Source organism: Sciurus carolinensis, chromosome 7, assembly GCF_902686445.1.
Source record: "Sciurus carolinensis chromosome 7, mSciCar1.2, whole genome shotgun sequence".
NCBI lineage: Eukaryota > Metazoa > Chordata > Mammalia > Rodentia > Sciuridae > Sciurus > Sciurus carolinensis.
Genome location: NC_062219.1, coordinates 11,942,088 through 11,960,527, shown reverse-complemented (window position 1 = coordinate 11,960,527; position 18,440 = coordinate 11,942,088). Strand labels below are relative to the sequence as shown.

At 49.6% G+C, this 18,440-nt stretch overlaps 2 protein-coding genes across 3 annotated transcripts in view; one reads left to right on the top strand and one right to left on the bottom strand.

Annotated features, from left to right (window-relative positions):
* Tiam2 (TIAM Rac1 associated GEF 2) overlaps positions 1–17,048 on the top strand; it is a 218,392-nt gene extending 201,344 nt beyond the window's left edge. Inside the window, 12 exon segments of the mRNA XM_047557396.1 lie at positions 2,782–2,961; positions 5,415–5,483; positions 6,449–6,574; positions 7,348–7,456; positions 8,957–9,136; positions 10,608–10,726; positions 11,610–11,718; positions 12,416–12,474; positions 13,005–13,110; positions 14,223–14,310; positions 14,658–14,812; positions 15,885–17,048. Of these exon segments, the coding sequence (XP_047413352.1) occupies positions 2,782–2,961; positions 5,415–5,483; positions 6,449–6,574; positions 7,348–7,456; positions 8,957–9,136; positions 10,608–10,726; positions 11,610–11,718; positions 12,416–12,474; positions 13,005–13,110; positions 14,223–14,310; positions 14,658–14,812; positions 15,885–16,528 (1,944 nt within the window). The 3' untranslated portion in view covers positions 16,529–17,048.
* The window catches only part of Tfb1m (transcription factor B1, mitochondrial), a 46,681-nt gene continuing 43,719 nt past the window's right edge, over positions 15,479–18,440 (bottom strand). Inside the window, exon 7 of one of the 2 annotated variants that reach the window (XM_047557401.1) lies at positions 15,479–17,418. In XM_047557401.1, the coding sequence (XP_047413357.1) occupies positions 17,175–17,418 (244 nt within the window). In that variant the 3' untranslated portion in view covers positions 15,479–17,174. The remainder of the gene's footprint in view (positions 17,419–18,440) is intronic. The other variant, XM_047557400.1, reaches the window with a different exon arrangement.

Genomic DNA, 18,440 nt, shown 5'->3' with positions numbered 1-18,440 from the left:
GGTGCATTTTGTCAGATCTTATTTTACACAGTATATGCATGCCTAATATAGATTCCACGGCCCTGGAAACGGTTAGTTTTTAGGATTGCAAAATTACATTGTCTGCGCTTGTGGTGCAAATCCCAGGATAGAGATTTCAAATGAGTTCTGGAGTCTGTTATCAGGGCCTCACGCAGTCGGAGGGCAAGATCCAGAACCTCGGGTCAGAGTGTGAGTCCACCTAGCTCCTCCTGGCTTGCGGGCTCAGTCCACACCCCTTTGACGTGGCATCTGTCAGTGCAGGCCCCTGGAGTCGACACCACTCCTGGAATACCCAGGTAGATGTGGCTGCCCTAGTGGGTGGAGCAGTTGTTTTCAAACAGGCCACACTGGGCATCACTGGGAAGCTTTTACAAAACACCCATGATGAGGCTGCAGGGATCTGATTCACTTGGTCTAGGCATGCACAGGTGTTCCGGAAGCTCCCCAACCAAAGCTGAGGTGAGGCCTGGGTAGAAGGCCCCTGGTGAAGAGTGTGTGTGGTTGGGGGAGCTGCAGGGCAGGATTTGGGTGGGTTGGTCATATTCTTCATGTTTCTTCATGACACACCTTGAAGAGAAGGCACGCCACCTTTTGGCTGCAATGGTTGGGTGCCATTAGGCTTTAGGCATGACCAGCATCATGGAGCTTCTTCGCTAATGAATCTTGAGCTTTGGTGGTTGAGTGTGATATGAGACATTCTGAAAAATCAAGGTTGCAATCCGATTGCCACTTTAAGATCCACATCTCTTTTCTTATTCTTTGAAATTTTACTCTGAAATACATGCCTTCGGACTGGCATCACCAGAAATATGCATGTGTTCACATTTAAAAGTAAAAACAGGTGGAAGATATGTAGGCCCAAGGAGAATCATCAGTATTTATTTATGCATCGACTATTTTGGAAGTAAATTATCTTAATGCTCTGTGTGTCTAGTTGGAGGCTCAGTCCCTGTTCCCAGGTTGATCTAACTTGTGCACCAAGATTCATGTCAAAGTGAAAGAGAAGCAGTTCCACGTCAGAACCTGGCAGTCTGTCAGGGCCTGTCACTTGCCCTGGACCACATTTGCCACAGCCTCCCTGGCAGCCTGTCCCCAGGCAGCACGTCAATCTGTGTAATCTCTTGGAGTTTCCGTTTGTTCCACCCAAGCTCGTGTTGGTTTCCAGACTGCTCGAGGCTGTACTTCAGTGTTTCCAGTCTTGGAGAGTCTCCTGTCCTTGGGCAAGAGCCGTCTTCCGCTTCTCTGAGGAAGAGAGGCCTGCAGCTGGAGCTCCTGAAGGAGACTGAAAGGCCAGGCAGGAGGCCCAAGCTGACTTCTCATCTTGGTTGTGTGTTCCCATCACCAAAGACACTGCCAGGGAGGGGGCTGGCAGGGGGAAGGTGGTCAGAGTGGCCTGTTTTCTCTGAGGCATTGAACTGCTGATGACTCGTGTAAAATGCATGTCATGCCACCACATGCTTGTATCATGTTTGCGTTCTAATATCCAAGCAAAGCTAATGCATTAAGCTAGTGTTAAGAGATCCTACTGCCAAGTTCAGTTGGTTACCCCAGATGGAGGTGGACATAGGCCAGGCATGAAGGTATTTAAACGGAAGAAAGGACTGGGTTGAGACACGGAGGTTGCCACATACTGATGAGCACCAATTGTTGGCCCTGTTTTGTGGCTGGAGAAATGAGCACTGAGCTGGGCATGTGGGGCAGAGGCAAGGAGACCTGGCCCTGCCCTGGACAAGCTTCCAGACTGACATGTAAGACAGGGTTGGATGTGTGTGGATAGGAGGGAAGGAAAGAGCATAAAAGACACTTGGCGTGTGATCAGATGGGGCTCCAGGAACTGTGGAGGCCCCCGGGAGACATGAAAGAGACTGGAGACGTCGCCATGAGGAGGCTCAGACCTAACGAGGGCAGGCATCAGAGGTCTTGGTCTCCCCAGATATTCCTGCTCCTTCTTGATTGATCCCATGTAATTTTGTCCCCACTACCTGGATGACTGCCCTCTTCCTCGGTCTGGCCATGGCTACTCACTGCCAAGACCCAACTTGGCTAGACTCTGAGGAGGTTTCCCAGGGGTCTGGCCATGCCTCCGCTGCTGCTCTCAGCAGGCACTGGTGTGGCACCTGCTCCCGCCTGTGCCCTGCCAGTCTCTGCAGCCCATTAGGGTAGGGCCTCCTCTCTCATCTGCCTCAGTCTCCACTCATTCCCAGCATCTGCACCAGCTCGAGACTTTTCCATTCGTATCTGTTACTTGGCAGGAGTTGGCACAGCTACATGGTCAGATTTGAAGGCCAAACTCCAGGCAGACTGGATCCCAGCCATGCTACAACCCGGCATCACTTACTGTGACCCCTGAGCCTCCTGGGGCTCGCTGGCTGGAGATGGAAAGCTAGTTAGGCCAACTGTTGAGGGACGTGTGGACCCAGTGGGGCCGTCTCGTGTGTGCGCTCTTCAGAAAGGCATCACGCCTCGATTTGAGCGACGTCCGCCGTACTGTAGAGGGCGAGCCCCGGGCCTGGAGGCGGACTCCAGGGGTAAAGAAGCACTGCGCGAATGGCAAGCCTGTGTCAGCACTGAGCACAGCGCGGTGCCGTTTTCCTTGCTGGACCTCCAAATGATAGAGGGGGTCTGGGACGGAGGAAGCCTTTCGCCCTTGACCCAGCCTCCCTGTGAGTCCCGAGTCCCCGCATGGCTGGCGGGTGGCTGATACAAATGGGGAGCAGCATCCCGAGCACTAACTCCTCTCCACCTCTCATCACCTCTCAGAGTGCTGAACAGATCGCTGCGCTGTGCAGGGGCTTCCCCAACGCCCAGGCCGACGGCATGGAGGGGCCCAGGGAGAGTCAGGACCCGCCTCCAAGGCCTCTGGCGCGCCACCTCTCGGATGCAGACCGCCTCCGAAAAGTCATCCAGGAGCTTGTGGACACAGAGAAGTCCTACGTGAAGGTAACGGGAAGTGCCAGACACGGGCTCTTCTTTGGTCACGGCGAGTTGTGTTAGCAGAGGCCTCGCGTCACCTCTGCCGGGGACACCTGCCACTCATGCGATAGACACCTGCTCCTTGAAGCCATGAAATACTGCAGGAAAGGAGGGCAGGGTGAGAGGGTGGAAGAGCTGAGAAGACTCAGAAAAAATTAGATTCTCGGCTCATTTTGTTACCAAGGTAGCTCTCACTATGGAAACAGATGTTCTGGTGTGTCGTTTGGAATCTGTGGGAAGGGAGTCTGCACTGCTTTAGGAAGCGGGTGGGCAGAGATCGCTTTAGGTGACGAGGTTCTAGGGAGCAGTCTGCACACGAGCAACTGTGGACACAGGCCCCCAGAGCCCAGGGGTGCCGGCCAGCCCTGCCCGTGGGGTCACTGTGCAGCACAGAGGCCCAAGCATGGGCGTCACGTGGGAACATTTTCACACCACCATGAAGGAGTCGTGGTCGTGTCCAGGGGACCCAAAGAATCCATTTCCTTATCTCATCTACCCCGAGAAACACTTTATGAGCACAGGCCCTGGGAAAGCGGACTTCTTCACTCTATGTATTTGCTCAGCTCTGGAGCTATTATCAGTTCACTTCATTTGTCCGTTACTGGAACAGGGTGGCACAGGTGGTGGCTGAGAACCCAAGCCTGGCTCTGCCCCAGTCTGGCTGCTCCTCCTGGGACATCCCTCCAGCTCCCTAGGTCCCCATGCTCTTCATGGGCCTCTGGCTCTGCAGGCTGAGACCAGGAGCCGAGCTGGCATCCATGCAGCCTTTCCTTCCTTCTCCCCAAGACAGAGCTGATTCTTTCCGTCCCTCTGAGGCTACAGCCCTGGACTTTAAAGGCCTTGATCACAGGTAGCCTAGGAAAGCTCCTCAGAGCCCTTCCTCTGGTCTGTAGGGGAGAAAGAAAAGTGACATGAGGTCGTCTGCTTTCCGTTCTGTCTGGTGCTGCACCAAGTGTGGAGAGCTGAAGGGACCACCCGGGAGTGGTGACCTTTATATCCATGGAGGCTCATCTCCAGGTAGCTCTGAGAACTCAAGAGCCCTTCTGACATCCGGAGAAGAGTCAAGGAATCTTGATGGGCAGAGATAAGAGTAGGGTCTGGTCCCTTGTGTCACTGTTTTCTTCTTCCTGACACCCCATGCTGCCCTGGGAAGGTCATCCCCGTGTGAGCTGGTAGACGATCGTGGTTCAAGCTGTGGGTCAAGAGGGGTGACTCCCCCTTCTCTGCAGGAACCTGCACTTTGTTTTCATAGGGCCCCAGGTGCTGCAGCTCTCTGCCACCCCTCAGCTCAGCGCGACCTGCTTTCTGTGCAGTAAGTCCCCTGGGCGGCCTTAGCCTGGAGAGCAGTGGCTGCCCTGCCTGCTACTATCTGCAAAATAACCACACCTGGTGCCTCCTGTGGCTCGCCCCCCACTACTCCTGTGCTTGTTGACATTTAGCACGTCATTGTCCCTGTTGTCATTCTTTACCCTAACCTGGGCCCCTGCATGCTCCTGGAGATGATCAGCATCCGTGTGCTCCCTGGGATTGGATCCATCAGCTTCTCCCATCTCAGGCCACTGTCCTCTGGTGAGGGAGGAAGGCCAGGCGTGATTTTGTTGTGAAGCACCATCCTACACAGGCCTGGTCTTGCTCTCAGACGGATGGTTCAGGGGCACTTTGGGTTTGACAAAGCTCTCTGGCTCTGATTTCTCCCTTGTAAAATGAAGGAGTAACTGTAGCTGACTATAGTCAACTATGTCTAGTATTACAGGGCTGAAAATTCTTCAGGATAAAAAAAACACCAGAGAGCAATCTTTTCTATCACTCAATTATATCCTGGTCTCAGCTTTCAATTATTAAATTGAAACACCCTTCATCTGTAGGGTTGCGTAAATACAGTCAGCTTCCACCGTTCACGCTGGCAAATGTGGCTTACATTTCAAACTTTCTAACTGCTAAGCTCTGAGGATTCTTCTCCTACCTTGAGTTTAAAATTCTGCTGATGTGTCAACCCCAAAATTGAAGAGCTCCCCAGATCTTGTCCCTCCAGCACCAGGCTGGAGCTGTCCCCCTACCCCTGTGCAGAGAAGGAACCTGCATGTCCAGTGGCTGTGGTCAGCCCTGGCAGCAACACCCAGCCTTACCTGCCTGCAGGGAAGGGGTCCCGTGGCAGTGGCCTAGAGACACGTGTTTTGTCAACATGGAGTTCCCTGGGGGACAGGTGATCAAGCTGTGAGGAAGGTCGTGGAATCCAGTTGATGACAGTGTTGTTTAACGAGCTTTGCGTTAGGTGAGCAATAATAACCACTCTCTGTGCCAAGAGTTTCAACACGACCCACTTCACCTTTCCTGACAGACCCTTTGGAGCTGCTGCCAGGCTGCTGGAATCTCTCGGGTATTTTAGAGATTTAAGTTTAAGTAGACTCCTCTTCTTTCAGGATCTGAGCTGCCTCTTTGAATTATACTTGGAGCCACTTCAGAATGAGACTTTCCTAACCCAAGATGAGGTAAGTAACGCACTTTCCCTCTGTGTGCTGATGGGCAGGTTCGTGTCTGTGGGCCCTTTGAGCAGACCTTGCAGAGCTCTGGGTACTGATTCCAAAGAGCATCCTGGGCTTAGGGTCTCCTGAAGATTCCCGTGTGGTCTCTGTTGCATGAACACAGTGTTGTAGTCAGCTTCTTTGTTGCTGTGACTAAAAGATCTGACAAGAACAATTTTAGGAAAGAAAAGTTTATTTGAGGGCTCACGGTTTCAGTTCTTAGTCCATAGAAGGCTCAAGGCTTCAGAGGTCCAATCCTTTGAGCTCTTGGTGAGGTAGAACATCATCATGGCAGAAGAGTGTGTTGGAGGGAAGCAGCTCATGTGATGATCAGAAAGTAGAGTCCGCTCTCCAGATATAAAACATATGCCCCATAGCCCCACCGCAATGAACCACTTCTAGCCACACCCCACATGCCTCCAGCTACCACTCAGTCACTCCCATAGGAATTAACTCTCTGATTAAGTCAGTGCTATAATCCAACCATTTCTCCTCCAAACCCTGCACTGGCTCACACGTGAGGCTTTTGGGGAACATCTAAACCATAACAGAGCAAGGGCAGAGGGCTAGTCAGGTTAGTTTTATAGTGGAGGACGTATGTTCCCAAATTACTTTCCAGAACATGCACTTTCCATGTTAAGCCACAGAAATTAGTTCTTTTCTGCTGAATTCCATTATTTCCTGATTTGAATGCCAAGAATTTTGCATCTATGTAAAAAGTTGTCTTAGAAAGACAATGAAATATGGTATCTTAAGGGATGGAGCTATGCTCTGTACATGTAAGTGATATCCCTATGGATATTCTCTTCTGGAAAGACTCGCTGCCTCCGCAGGTCTTTGGGGGCACCTTCCTTGTGACTGATGGTGAGCCTGAGAGTGGGCTTCTGGCTTGTCCTGGCTGACCCCTCTTTTCAACCCTGACCTTCACACAGATGGAGTCACTGTTTGGAAGCTTGCCAGAGATGCTCGAGTTTCAGAAGGTGTTTCTGGAGACACTGGAGGACGGGATCTCTGCTTCCTCTGACCTCAGTGTTCTGGAAACCCCCTCACAGTTTAGAGTGAGTATTTCAGATTTGGATTTAAGGCAAAAATAGGTGGGGATGGTGCAAAATTTCTCTTCAAGAAGACTTGCATCCCCTGAGTCCGGATGAGTTTTGCACATTTGTCACACTGTCTCCCTGGCAGGTGGTAAAAGGTGGCTATGAATTTTTCTCCTGAGGTAAATGCTCTGCCAGTCAGAAGTCTGGGCAGCCCCAGTTCTGCGAGCCCCCTGGCTCTGGCCCACACTCTGCTCCGCTCACCTTTCCGGGTGGGTATCTGGAGGATTCCTTCTGAAGCAAGAGCACCTGCCCTGCACCTCATTCTTCTCTTGGTCCTGGGAACCTGGGGTGGACAGCACAGGTTTCAGATGCTCCTCTGGAGCCTTCTCTGTGGTGTCAGTGTAAACTCCATGGTTGACAGGAGGCCCCTCCAGGGACAAGAAGAGGAGGCAGTGGAAAGGGGGCCAGAAGCAGAGACGGCATCCTTTGTCCCAAGTTGCGTCTGCCCCGCCCAGACATCCTCTGGCCCGCCTCGTCAGGTGCAGTTCTTAGCACTCTGCTACCTGTCCTTTGCACGTGTCAGAAGCCTTTGCGTCAGGTTGAAGGTCCACGGGGGGAATCTGGTCTGTGCATCCACCAAGTGAGCGGAGCAGTCCTGGGCTTAGGTCAGTGGAGACTTCTGAGGCGCTGGGGTTTGGTACCTAGGACAGACACTGGGGCAGGCCTGCCCTGCCGGAAGCCTGCACACACAGCAAACCAAGTCTGATTAGACTCTCCTCCTCCCCTTCCAGAAACTGCTGTTTTCCCTTGGAGGCTCTTTCCTCTATTATGCAGACCACTTCAAATTGTACAGCGGCTTCTGTGCCAACCATATTAAAGTACAGAAGGTTCTTGAGCGTGGTGAGTGGCGCATGCCTTTTATAGATGTGTTGTGTGCTTTCTTTTGTATTTTTAACTTTTGATGAAGGATAAATTTGTATTTAACAAGTAGACAGAAATGCAATTTCAGTGAATTTGGTTCTTTTCTTGACCTTGAAAGTGTCAGAAGTTATGGGGGCAGTTTTCGCTTTATTTTGGTGTGCCGGCAGCACCGAGCACGCGCCTGAGAGCGGAGAAGCTGCTTTGCCAGGCGGCACTGAGGGTGGATTCCATGGATGCTTTTCTTACCGCATATCACCCTTTCAAAACCTGCCACCATACGTCTTGGGTGGGGTGGGAAGAAAAGCACGCTGAGTCCTTTTTTGCTGTTAACCTTCTTAAGATGGAGGAGCCACGACAAACTCCCCCAACCCACAGGACGTGTGAACTCCTGAAGTCTCTCTGGTAGCGCTGGGAAGAGCTCTTTCCTGGAGGGGGCCCTTCCCTGCACGCTGTCCTGGAGGACATGGAGAGGCTTCTCCTGACACCGTGTCGAACCACATCCACGGGCGCAGCTTTTGCGTGTGGTTAAATGCAGAGCTGCACAGTCAGACGTCCCCAGTTTAACAGAGGCGTCTTGGGGCACTTAAAATTCATAAAACTGGCCAGAGTCCACTGTCTCCAGTGGCTTGAAACAGAGGTCTGTCTCCACTGGTATTTCCTCCTCCAAACATCATCTTCTGAGTCTGTAGAAAGATAAAAACACGCAGAGCCAGCTCCTCCTCTGCCATAAAGATGAGGATCACCTCACCACTGGCTTGACTGGAAATCCTGTGCACAGTGGCCCTGGCTCCCAGATGCTACAGATTTTGCCCCTGTCACGGAACCCCAAATAAGGACATGCCCTCATTTGGACGGGTTGCATTCCAAACGGCTGGCCAGCTGAGGCCACCTGGTGGAATCTAGAGTGGCAGCTGGTGTACCCACTGGCACTCCTCAAGGCCAAGGCCAGTGGAGAGGTGCTGTGGCCCTGCTGCGAGGTTAGGCCGCTTGGGGTCCTGGAGGAGGAGGGCTCATCAGCTTATTTCAAAGGAAAAATGGCAGTGGGGAGGGCCGTGGAGCGAGGCGGGTGGAGGCAGCACTGGCTGTGTCGCCGTCTGAGTCGCATGTGGGGTGCAGCCAAGGGTCTGGCCAGCGGTCCTATGAACTGTTGGAAACTCGCTTTCCAGGCACCTGTGACAGCTTCCGGGAGTGTGCAGGGAGCGCGCGCCTAGGGCCAGACACGCATTCTGACTTGGCAGGCCTCCTGGTGCGGGTCTGTACTCCTCTGCCTTCCCTGTAAGCCTCCTCTGCTCAGGGACTCATCAGAGCTGCGAGGCTGAATCCCAGGTCGATTCCAGGGTGCCTGGTGTGCTTGGGTTGTTATTAAAGGATGGCATTAGGACTACAGAAGTGGGTCTAAAACTCTGTTATGAGGCAAAGGACAGATGATCTAACCGACCCCTCCAAGCTCTTCTAAGGGTCTTCCCCCGTTGCTTGCAGCTAAAACCGATACGGCCTTCAAGGCCTTCCTGGATGCGCGGAATCCCACCAAGCAGCACTCCTCCACCCTGGAGTCCTACCTCATCAAGCCCGTTCAGAGAGTGCTCAAGTACCCTCTGCTGCTCAGGGAGCTCGTGTCCCTGACCGACCACGAGAGCGAGGAGCACTACCACCTGACAGGTGAGCTGCGAGGACCGCGGCGTGAGTCTGAATCACCTGTCACTGCTGCGACTGCTCTTGGTTGCAGCTTTCCTATGTGAAGGCAGCTTGATGTGGCCATCCCTTTAGAATGCACAGAACCCTTTGCTAAAATCATCGCCCTGCAGAAGCTCCAGACTCCTCTGGAGGAATGATTCAATCTAAATCTTTGAAAGAAGGTGAGTTGAAGTAAACTGCCTGAGTCACTTGGCTGGTACACTGGGCTGCTAGAACAGAAGTCAGGCCTCCTACCACCTGGCTGCCCTGGAGCTGCTGATCCGTGTGCTGGGGGAGGCGCCACCTTGTGGACATCTCTGAGCAGAGCGGAGCTGGCAACCAAGTGCTCACTGGCAGACGGCTTCGAAGTCCAGGCTGATGTAGCATCTGTAGCCTCTGAAATTACTGGCTTGAGATACTATTGGACAAAACACAGGGTAGTGGATCCCTTAGAAAGATGCTTCATTTGTACAGGACAGAAGTAGTGACTTATTCTCCACATGTCAAAACTAGGATGTCAAGTTAAGCCACATCATAAAATTCCTGGGGAGGAAAATAGATGTGTTAATAAAGGTTAGCAGTAGTGAGTAATAAGCACTGAAAGAGTATAATTTAACTTGTTTGTCCATGATAAGCATACTTTGGAGTCATAAGCAATGAAGACGGAAATCACTTTTATGAAAGTTAAATTCTACAAGTAAATATACAAATTATGATTAGTATTCAGATACAGTACAAAGAGTCTGTTTTGCATTACAATGACCTTTAAAAAGTCTGTTAATAACTTCCTTCCAAACCTCCCTCCTGGCAGAGAATGAAAATGCTGAATCGGGAGAACAAAGTGTTAAAATACTTATTTTGAGGTGACTTGGAATTTTGCTTTTTGACTTTAACAGAATCATTTTGTCCCTCATGTGTCCTCATACAAAGTGATAAACACCATGTATCAATGCAAATAACTGCTCTGGCAGCAAGGCCTTTACAAAGATGTCTGTAACTGGTAATTAAATCCTGGACTCCAATCCAGCAAGTGGCCCTGGAAGAGAGGCCGACTTCGAGAGCAGGTGCCCTGAGGCCTGCCAGGACTGGGTTGAATTCTGACTCCACCCCTTGTTTTTATCCAGAATCTGGCAAAGCACGCTGCATCTCAGTTTTCTCTTCTGTAAAATGAAGTTGGTTACAGCCCTCGTTTTATGGTGAGGATGAGCTGATTCACATGCATCACTCGTGACGCGTGCCTAGCAGGAAGTGCTGAGTGTCAGCTGCTGCTTTAGTAGGTGGAGGGATCTAGCTGCTCACTGAGAGGACTAGACTACAGGGACCCGGGGGGCACTTAACCCATGCTGCTGGTGCTGGGAACTGGCCTTGGATGGCTCTCTTCTCGAGTTCCTTCATCACTGCTGTTGGACAGATTTAAAGCAAACAAAAATAATGCACATGATTTTGTATTTTGCAGAAGCACTAAAGGCAATGGAAAAGGTGGCAAGTCACATCAATGAGATGCAGAAGATCTATGAGGACTACGGGACCGTGTTTGACCAGCTAGTTGCAGACCAGAGTGGTCCAGAGAAGGAGGTCTGTTGTACTCTGGACTCAGAGAGGCCCTGTGCCTGAGAGGATGGGGCTTAGGTGACCTTCCAGACAAGCTACCCTGATAGCATTCTCCCCAGGGAGAAAGGCCTAAAATTCATTTTCAATTTTAATGTGAAAATTCACTACATTGGTCTTAAAACATAATCTAGTGACATGTTAGCATTGTACAAAAGACTACAAGGAAATAGCTTCACTGGGCTCATGTCCCTACTCCTGGGAAAGAAGTCTGCCAGTCCCAAGGGCTAGAAGAGAGAGGAGGTTCTTGGGCTGGGAGGGGAGAATGAAGGAAGGAGGGGAGCAGCCTGCAGAGAGAATCAAGGGTTTCTCCCTTTTAAAAGTTGTCTCTTTTGAGCATCACATATTAGTGGTTACCTGCTTACTTAAGCCAGTCCAAGTGGGATTTGACATTTTCTACATTTTTCTTTTTTGTGTGTGTGATTGCTAAATTTAGAACCTTGTGCTTTAAAGCCTACATACAAGAGGCAATATAGTTTGAGTAAAGAATGGCAAGAACAGAAAAGAACCAGAGTTTAATTTTTTTATTATGGTTAGTTTCAGTGTTGGTACTTCTTTTTTTTTTTTTAATCAAGAAGTCTAATGCAGTCTAAGGATCAGAGATGGTAAATATACTAGATATAGTAGCTCATGAGGCCCCTCTCACGTCCCGTCACATCCACAGTGTGCAGTGAGGCATACCTTCATACTACCTATCAACAGTTTGATGCTTAGTTCACATTATAAAACCTGTTTAATACCTGGTATTACTGGGACCATAAAAATCAGTGTACTTGCCTTTAAGCAAATGATCATATATCTATAAACCTCTGGGGTTTCCACATCTTTATTTCCTGTTTTTACAATCTAGGTAACAGAACTTTCCATGGGGGAACTTCTGATGCACTCTACAGTTTCCTGGCTGAATCCGTTCTTGTCTCTAGGAAAAGCCAGAAAGGACCTTGAGCTCACGGTATTTGGTTAGTATTCCATTAGAAAGAATGTAAACTGGGGGTGGGGTTGTAGCTCCGTGGTAGAGCACTTGCCTGGCATGTGTGAGGCACTGGGTTCAATCCTCAGCATCACGTAAAAATAAATAAATGAAATAAAGGTACTATTGTCCATCTATAACTAAAAACATTTTTTAAAAAGAAAAAGAATGTAAACTCTCAAGAGACAAGTAGAAGGAAGAACTGGACCAGCCCTACCCAGCTGGCCAAGTGCTGATTTCCAGGAGCTAGAACTGCTGGTGTCTTGGCACAGCCACCTCTGGCCCTTCGTGAAGACCTTGCCTTGTGCTGCACAGCTCTGACCAAGAGTTATGGGAACAGATCTCCCAAGGCTGTTTTGAATCCTGCTATCTTACAAGCTTGCTGCACTTCAAAATCTCTTACTTCTGAGAGTCAGGAGAACAAGCGTAGAGAGTGTAGGGCCACTGAGATAAACACCACGCCCTCAGCCTCCACTTAAACCAGGCAGGTAAGCGGCGCCAGGCTTTTAAAGCAAGACCCTGCAGGCAGGATACCCAGAGGCAGCACCATTTACTCACCCAGGTGTTGGGATCACAGCGGGATCTTAGACCAAGCTTGAAGAGCTTTGTTCTAGTAAAACATTCAGCAGCCATTTAACTGTGAAGAGTCTATATCATAATGACTTCTCTTTCTCTTTTCCTTTTAGTTTTTAAGAGAGCAGTCATACTGGTTTATAAAGAAAACTGCAAATTAAAAAAGAAACTGGTAAGACAAGAATCACTTTTACTTAAAGCTACCTCTCCACAGCTCCCTCCCTACCACGCTGAACTGATGGGACTTATTCCGAGGGGAATTAATGAAATTGGGTACTCAGGGCATTTCCAAGTCTCCCTACAGATGTCAGCTTGAAAAATGTAGAAGATACCCATGTGGGGGCCTATGTGGAAAATCAACTTCTGTATCCCTGAAAATGGCCCGAGCTTGTTCCACAGGTACTGGAGTCTGGGTAACTTGTTTTAAATACCCTTTACCTTGACTCCAAACACAGGCTCCCACAGGCCCCAGATCAGAACTCGGCCCTCGGCAGCAGCAGCAGGTGCACAGGGCTAGCTGTGGCTCCCGTCGGAGACCTGGAACCTGGGCCCCCACCTGTGAGGTGCCTGAGAACCAGACACGTTCCCGATTTCTTCTGCGTCCCGGGCCTGGCACACTGGCGCTCAGCCTGCAGAGGGACCCTGCACACCTACTGCCGGGGAGAGCTGCTTAACCCTCCCTCCTGTGGCTTCTTCTTGCAGCCTTCGAATTCCCGGCCCGCGCACAGCTCTGCTGACCTGGACCCGTTCAAATTCCGCTGGCTGATTCCCATATCCGCGCTTCAAGTGAGGCTGGGGAACTCAGCAGGTAAGTGGTCTGCGCAGTGCAGGGTCAGGAATGAGCTGTGGAGTGCAGTGGCAGGAGCCTGGGGCGTGCCTGCTGTTTCTGTGACAGGACAGCTGGGCCAGCCATCAGGAAGATTCATGTTGGCTGTTTGGGAGGTGCCTGCTCTAGGTCGTGTGGTACCACACTCCTGGCGGGAGGAGAGGCCTCACCTCATGGCCGCCGGGCTGATGTCCCACTGGGGCCCACTTTTACAGGTGCCCACACCTCCCAGTGGCACCACAGACTGGCAAACAGGCCATCAGCACATGGGTCTTTGGGGGGAGCTTCCAAACCACAGGATCTGGGGGTACAGTTCTGTGTCTTTGTTCTTTCTTGTGGTACTGAGGATTGAACCAGGGCCTCAGGCATGCTAGGCAAGAGCTCTGCCACTGAGCCACGTCCCCAGTGGTGTCTTCTTTTATAGGTAAGGGATACAAGGACAAGAGGTTGTTTTGCTATTTCTCAACAAACTTTTGGAGAAACCAGATACCAGTGGATGGTTTTCTCTGACAAATGACCCTCCTCATTGCTTCCGTATTTTCATGATGAAGTTTTCAATGTTTCTCTTTTAGCCTAACATTCTTGATTATCCTAAAATGAAAAAAATCTTTGGCCCAAAATGTTCAGAGACCCTTCCAGAGTAACTATGTGTTGGTGGCAGTGCTTCAGGTGACAGAGGGCCACAGGCTGGGCTGTGCAGTGAAGTGCCGGTCCCGTTCAGTCTGTCAGAGGCTCTTGGGTTTCTCAGGACATGACTGCCCAGGAGGCCGGCCTGTACCTCAAGGGCCGAGCACCTTCTTCCGAAATGCCAGAGGGTCAAGAATAGGGTGCATGTTAAAGGCCTTTTTCCTGGAGTGATGGAAAGGCAGGCTGGGAAAGCTGGAAACTTCAGCAGGAAATGCAGACTGTAAGCAGTAAGCATACCATTTTTTGTGATTATTCATCAAAATCACACACACACAGAGGCACAGAAGAAAATGATGAGTCATGACTGGCACTTTGACTTTTACAGTCTTGAGTGGTGAGCTTCACAAGTGTTCTTAGTCATGGCACACGGCAGTTGTAGACTCTTGTTTCCATTTCTTTTTACACAGGGACAGAAAACAACTCCTTGTGGGAGCTGATCCATACAAAGTCAGAAATCGAAGGACGGCCAGAAACCATTTTCCAGTTGTGCTGCAGGTATTTCTGACTTCCAAAAATCTAAACCAGGGAAATCTGACAGAATCATCTCCTAGAAAGTGGAGTTTTAGTGCCCACCTGAGTTTTGATGGCATTAGGGTCACGCCCACCCCCCCCAAAGAGCCACTGAAGGCCCAGTGGAAGGACACCTTGATCAAGGGTACGTACCGAAGCCTCAGGGAGATCATAAGTGGGGACAACCAGGCAGACAGGGTGGCAGTCAAGCCAGTCGAACCTGGATGCTGAAGGAAAGGCATGGCTGACAAAGGCAGTGCCCAGAGGAGCACCCAGGGCCCGGGTGAACCCTGGGGACCCTGCACACCACTGCTATGTCCTCGCCCCCCCAGTGACAGTGAGAGCAAAACCAGCATCGTGAAGGTGATCCGCTCTATTCTGCGGGAAAACTTCAGGCGTCACATCAAATGTGAGCTACCTCTCGAGAAGACAGGCAAGGATCGCCTGGTCCCGCTGAAGAACCGCGTTCCAGTGTCAGCAAAATTAGGTGAGAATTTTGCCAGCTGTCTGTCACTTCGTAGTGAGGGGTGTATGCTCTGTCATCTGGCTCTGGGTCACACTGTCGATGCTCAGGGGAAGCTTCACTTCCTTGAGGGACCCAACATGACTCCAGCTCCAGCCAGCCTCTCAGGCAGTGCATCCACCACCAGCTCCCAGGGTTCCTGATTTGCCACACATCTCTTCCACCAAGATGTTCACGAGCCCAGGACTGTTCGGCTCACTGCCCATCCCGGGGTTCAGAACAGCACTAGGCATCTGGAGGGAAACCTGATATTTTGTTCTACCCAATCAATAAGTCAGAAGGCAGTCACTCCAGATTCTGCTCTTAAACTTTGTTTCCAAAATTTTAGCATCAGTCTTCAGAACCTTCTGTCTCGTTCCACCTTTTGTTTTTGTTATTATACATTTTATAAAACGAAAAACATCTTTTTCAGTTGTAGTTTGACCTCTTTAGATTGTGTGTTTTCTCTATTGTCAAAATAAGCTCTGGCCATCAATAAATAATATGCAGCTAATGTCTGTGGAAACACTTCAACTGCAAGCTGCTTTCCCCATCAACCCAAGAGAACAGAATGAAACAGATTCATTATGCAGAATGCTCTCTGAAAGTTGCTTAGAAATTCCAACAGAGAGTTCTTAGGAAAGATAAAAACATATTTCTGTTTTAAACTGAGCAAGAGAAATAAACAAGAAAGTGTAATCTTGATTATCAGATTACATAGAATGGAACCTAGATTTTATTAGTGATTAACTTTTCAATTTACAACAGTTCTAGCCCCATAATAGTTTACAGTTTGTTTTATCTAAGTAATGAAGCTCTTGTAGTCGAAAAATGCTCACTTCCCCCAACTTAAAATTTCAGATGAACATAAATAATTTCTATGCTTGCAAGATTTACATGTTTCTGTCTCAATGCCAGGATAGATGGTAACAGATTTCAAATGAGAGAATAAAAGCTTCAGTAATTAAGATGTTAAATCTTGAACCCCACAAGTCACAAACTGCACACTGCAATCTCTGGGTCACAAAGGGAGAGAAATGTGCTTTTCTCATTGCAGCCTCGTCCAGGTCTTTGAAAGTCCTCAGGACCTCCGCCAGCAGCGAGTGGCCCAGTGAGTCCAGCAAGGGCCGCTCTCTAGACTCAGATGAGTGCAGCCTGAGCAGCGGCACCCAGAGCAGCGGCTGCCCCGCCCAGAGTCCGGCTGAGAGCAAGCAGGACTGTCAGAGCGCGGCTCCTGGGAGGGACCCCCACACTGGCCCAGAGGAGTTTCCAGACAGTCTCATCAAAGAGAGTGACATTCTGAGCGACGAAGACGAGGACTGCCACCAGGCTCTGAACCAGGGCAGCCCTACCAAGGACATTGAAATTCAGTTCCAGAGACTGAGAATCTCCGAGGATCCTGACCCACTCTTGGCTGAGCAGCCACCGGGCACCGGGGCAGGTGAGGGCCCGAAGAGAGGAGAGCAGCCCAAGCTGGTCCGGGCCCACTTCTGCCCCATTAAACGAAAAGCAAACAGCACCAAGAGGGACAGAGGGACTCTGCTCAAGGCGCAGACTCGTCACCAGTCCCTTGACAGTCAACCTGAAAATGCCAACATTGATCTGAATTTGGTTCTAGAGCGAGAATTCAGCGTCCAGAGCTTGACTTCGGTTGTCAACGAGGAGTGTTTTTATGGAACAGAAAGCCACGGAAAGTCGTAGTGCGGTTGGATCCAAATGTGGCGACACTGATCCTTGACTTTTAGATTCATGAAGTGGAAATTGCAGAAAGACCATTACTAGGTTTTGTGCAGTATATATTTCCCCACAAAATCATTGTAAAGATTTAAGTTATTTTAATTTATTTTGGACCAGAAAACCAGATTAAACTGGTCAGAATCTGTAAATTAGTTTATATCCCTTTTGAGCAGGCATCAAAATGATTTAGAATCCTTAAAATAATTAGAATGAAATTTTTATTTTAAGTTATGTGGAAAAAGTAAGGTTGGGGAAGTTGTGATTAATAGCTTTAAAGGGGTCTTTCCCCCCGCCCCCCCCAAGCCTCTGGGCATTTTATTTGAGCTGTTAGTTTTTGCTTTATTTAAAGCAAATCTAAGTTATTTTAATGTGGTTTAGGGGCACAATGTGCAAATATTTCATTTTTGTAAGGTTGTAATAGATGCTGTTTATACTAAACATGTCATATCTATGCAGTATATATTAAAAGAAAGCTGGTACTGTATCTTGATATTTATTTTCTTTACCAAGTTGTACAGTAAAAGGAACATGTCATGTGATCACTGGCATTTTACTGTCATTCTGTGAAGACAAGCACATGAGGTGGCCACCTGCTGGGCTGAGAGCCTGACTAGAGTCCACAGTGCTCCCTGTCACTGTCTTTGTTCTGATTTTTGCTTCGACTTTTCCCAAGTTCTTCTCGGAAATTATAAGCAAAGAGCTGGGGGTCTTCATCGCACATTTTTCTGTACACATCACAGAGGTTCTTGAAGTGCAGGACGGAGAGCTGGGTGGGACGAAGAGTGGGGTCGATGTCTGCCGACCGCAGCAGCCTTCCAGTGCTCTCCAGGCGCTGAGCTGTGGGGAACAGCATTCTGAGGGGAAGGGGGAAATCAGACGCTTACTTACATTTTACTTAAAATCATGATGTCTCCTACTCTTGAAAATGACAGGGTTCCTGACAACTGCCACCTTGAGGGAGGGGCAGAGGCCACTGGAGCCTCTTGGGTTACAAGAGGTATGACCCACCAGAGGTAGATGCACTCTGCCTTCAAAGGCAGGTGTGTCCAAAATAAAGTTTCCAAAGCTAGCTTAGCACACGTCACATCTGCTTGGTTGCATTCTTGCAGAAGTATGTTCTGATTTGCCTCAAATACTGATGGAAGTTGTCCGTATCCCTAGGTACCAAATCTCCAGTTTTGATTATAATCTGAATTTAACTTCATCCCCAAGACGGTGACTGTTCTACAAATCCAGAACACAGTTAATGTGAAAATGGTTACCTCCCCCCTTCAAGGTATTTTTGAAGTACCTTTTAAGTGTTTCAAAGTATTTTAAATTGCATTCAACCAAATGGAGTCACTATTTTAAAAGAATGAAACCAACTGCTTGAAATGCTGAGGGAGGAGGGCCTGGGCCTCATTTTCGTCTCTCAGCCCTCTGTCTACAGAGCTCATCCCGATGGCTTGGGAGGCATCAAAGCCAGTGGTGGCCTCGTGTCCTCAACAGGAGCTGCATGTCCCCACACTTTCAGGTGAGGTGACCTCGATCACTGAGTTCAGCTTCATGGCAGGAGAGCCTGATGGTGACTCTAACATCTGGGACCACTGTGGTGTGGTGTGGTGTGTGATTTAAGGACACAACAAGCCAAAGCAGGTCACAGTATTTGTCCACATCAATAGAGGACACTGAAATGAATGGGGCCCATCACTTAGCTGGGGGGTTGCCTTGGCAACAGTAGGGCCAGCTTTAGGCTCAGACCAACTCCAGGATATCTAAAAGCAGGATGTACCTTTTGCGATCTTGCTGGCTGCGAGGCAGGGCTCTCAGGGTCAGCTGTGAGAGTCCCACCTGCGCCAGCACACAGCAGGCTGAGAGTTAAAACTGCCATCAGAAA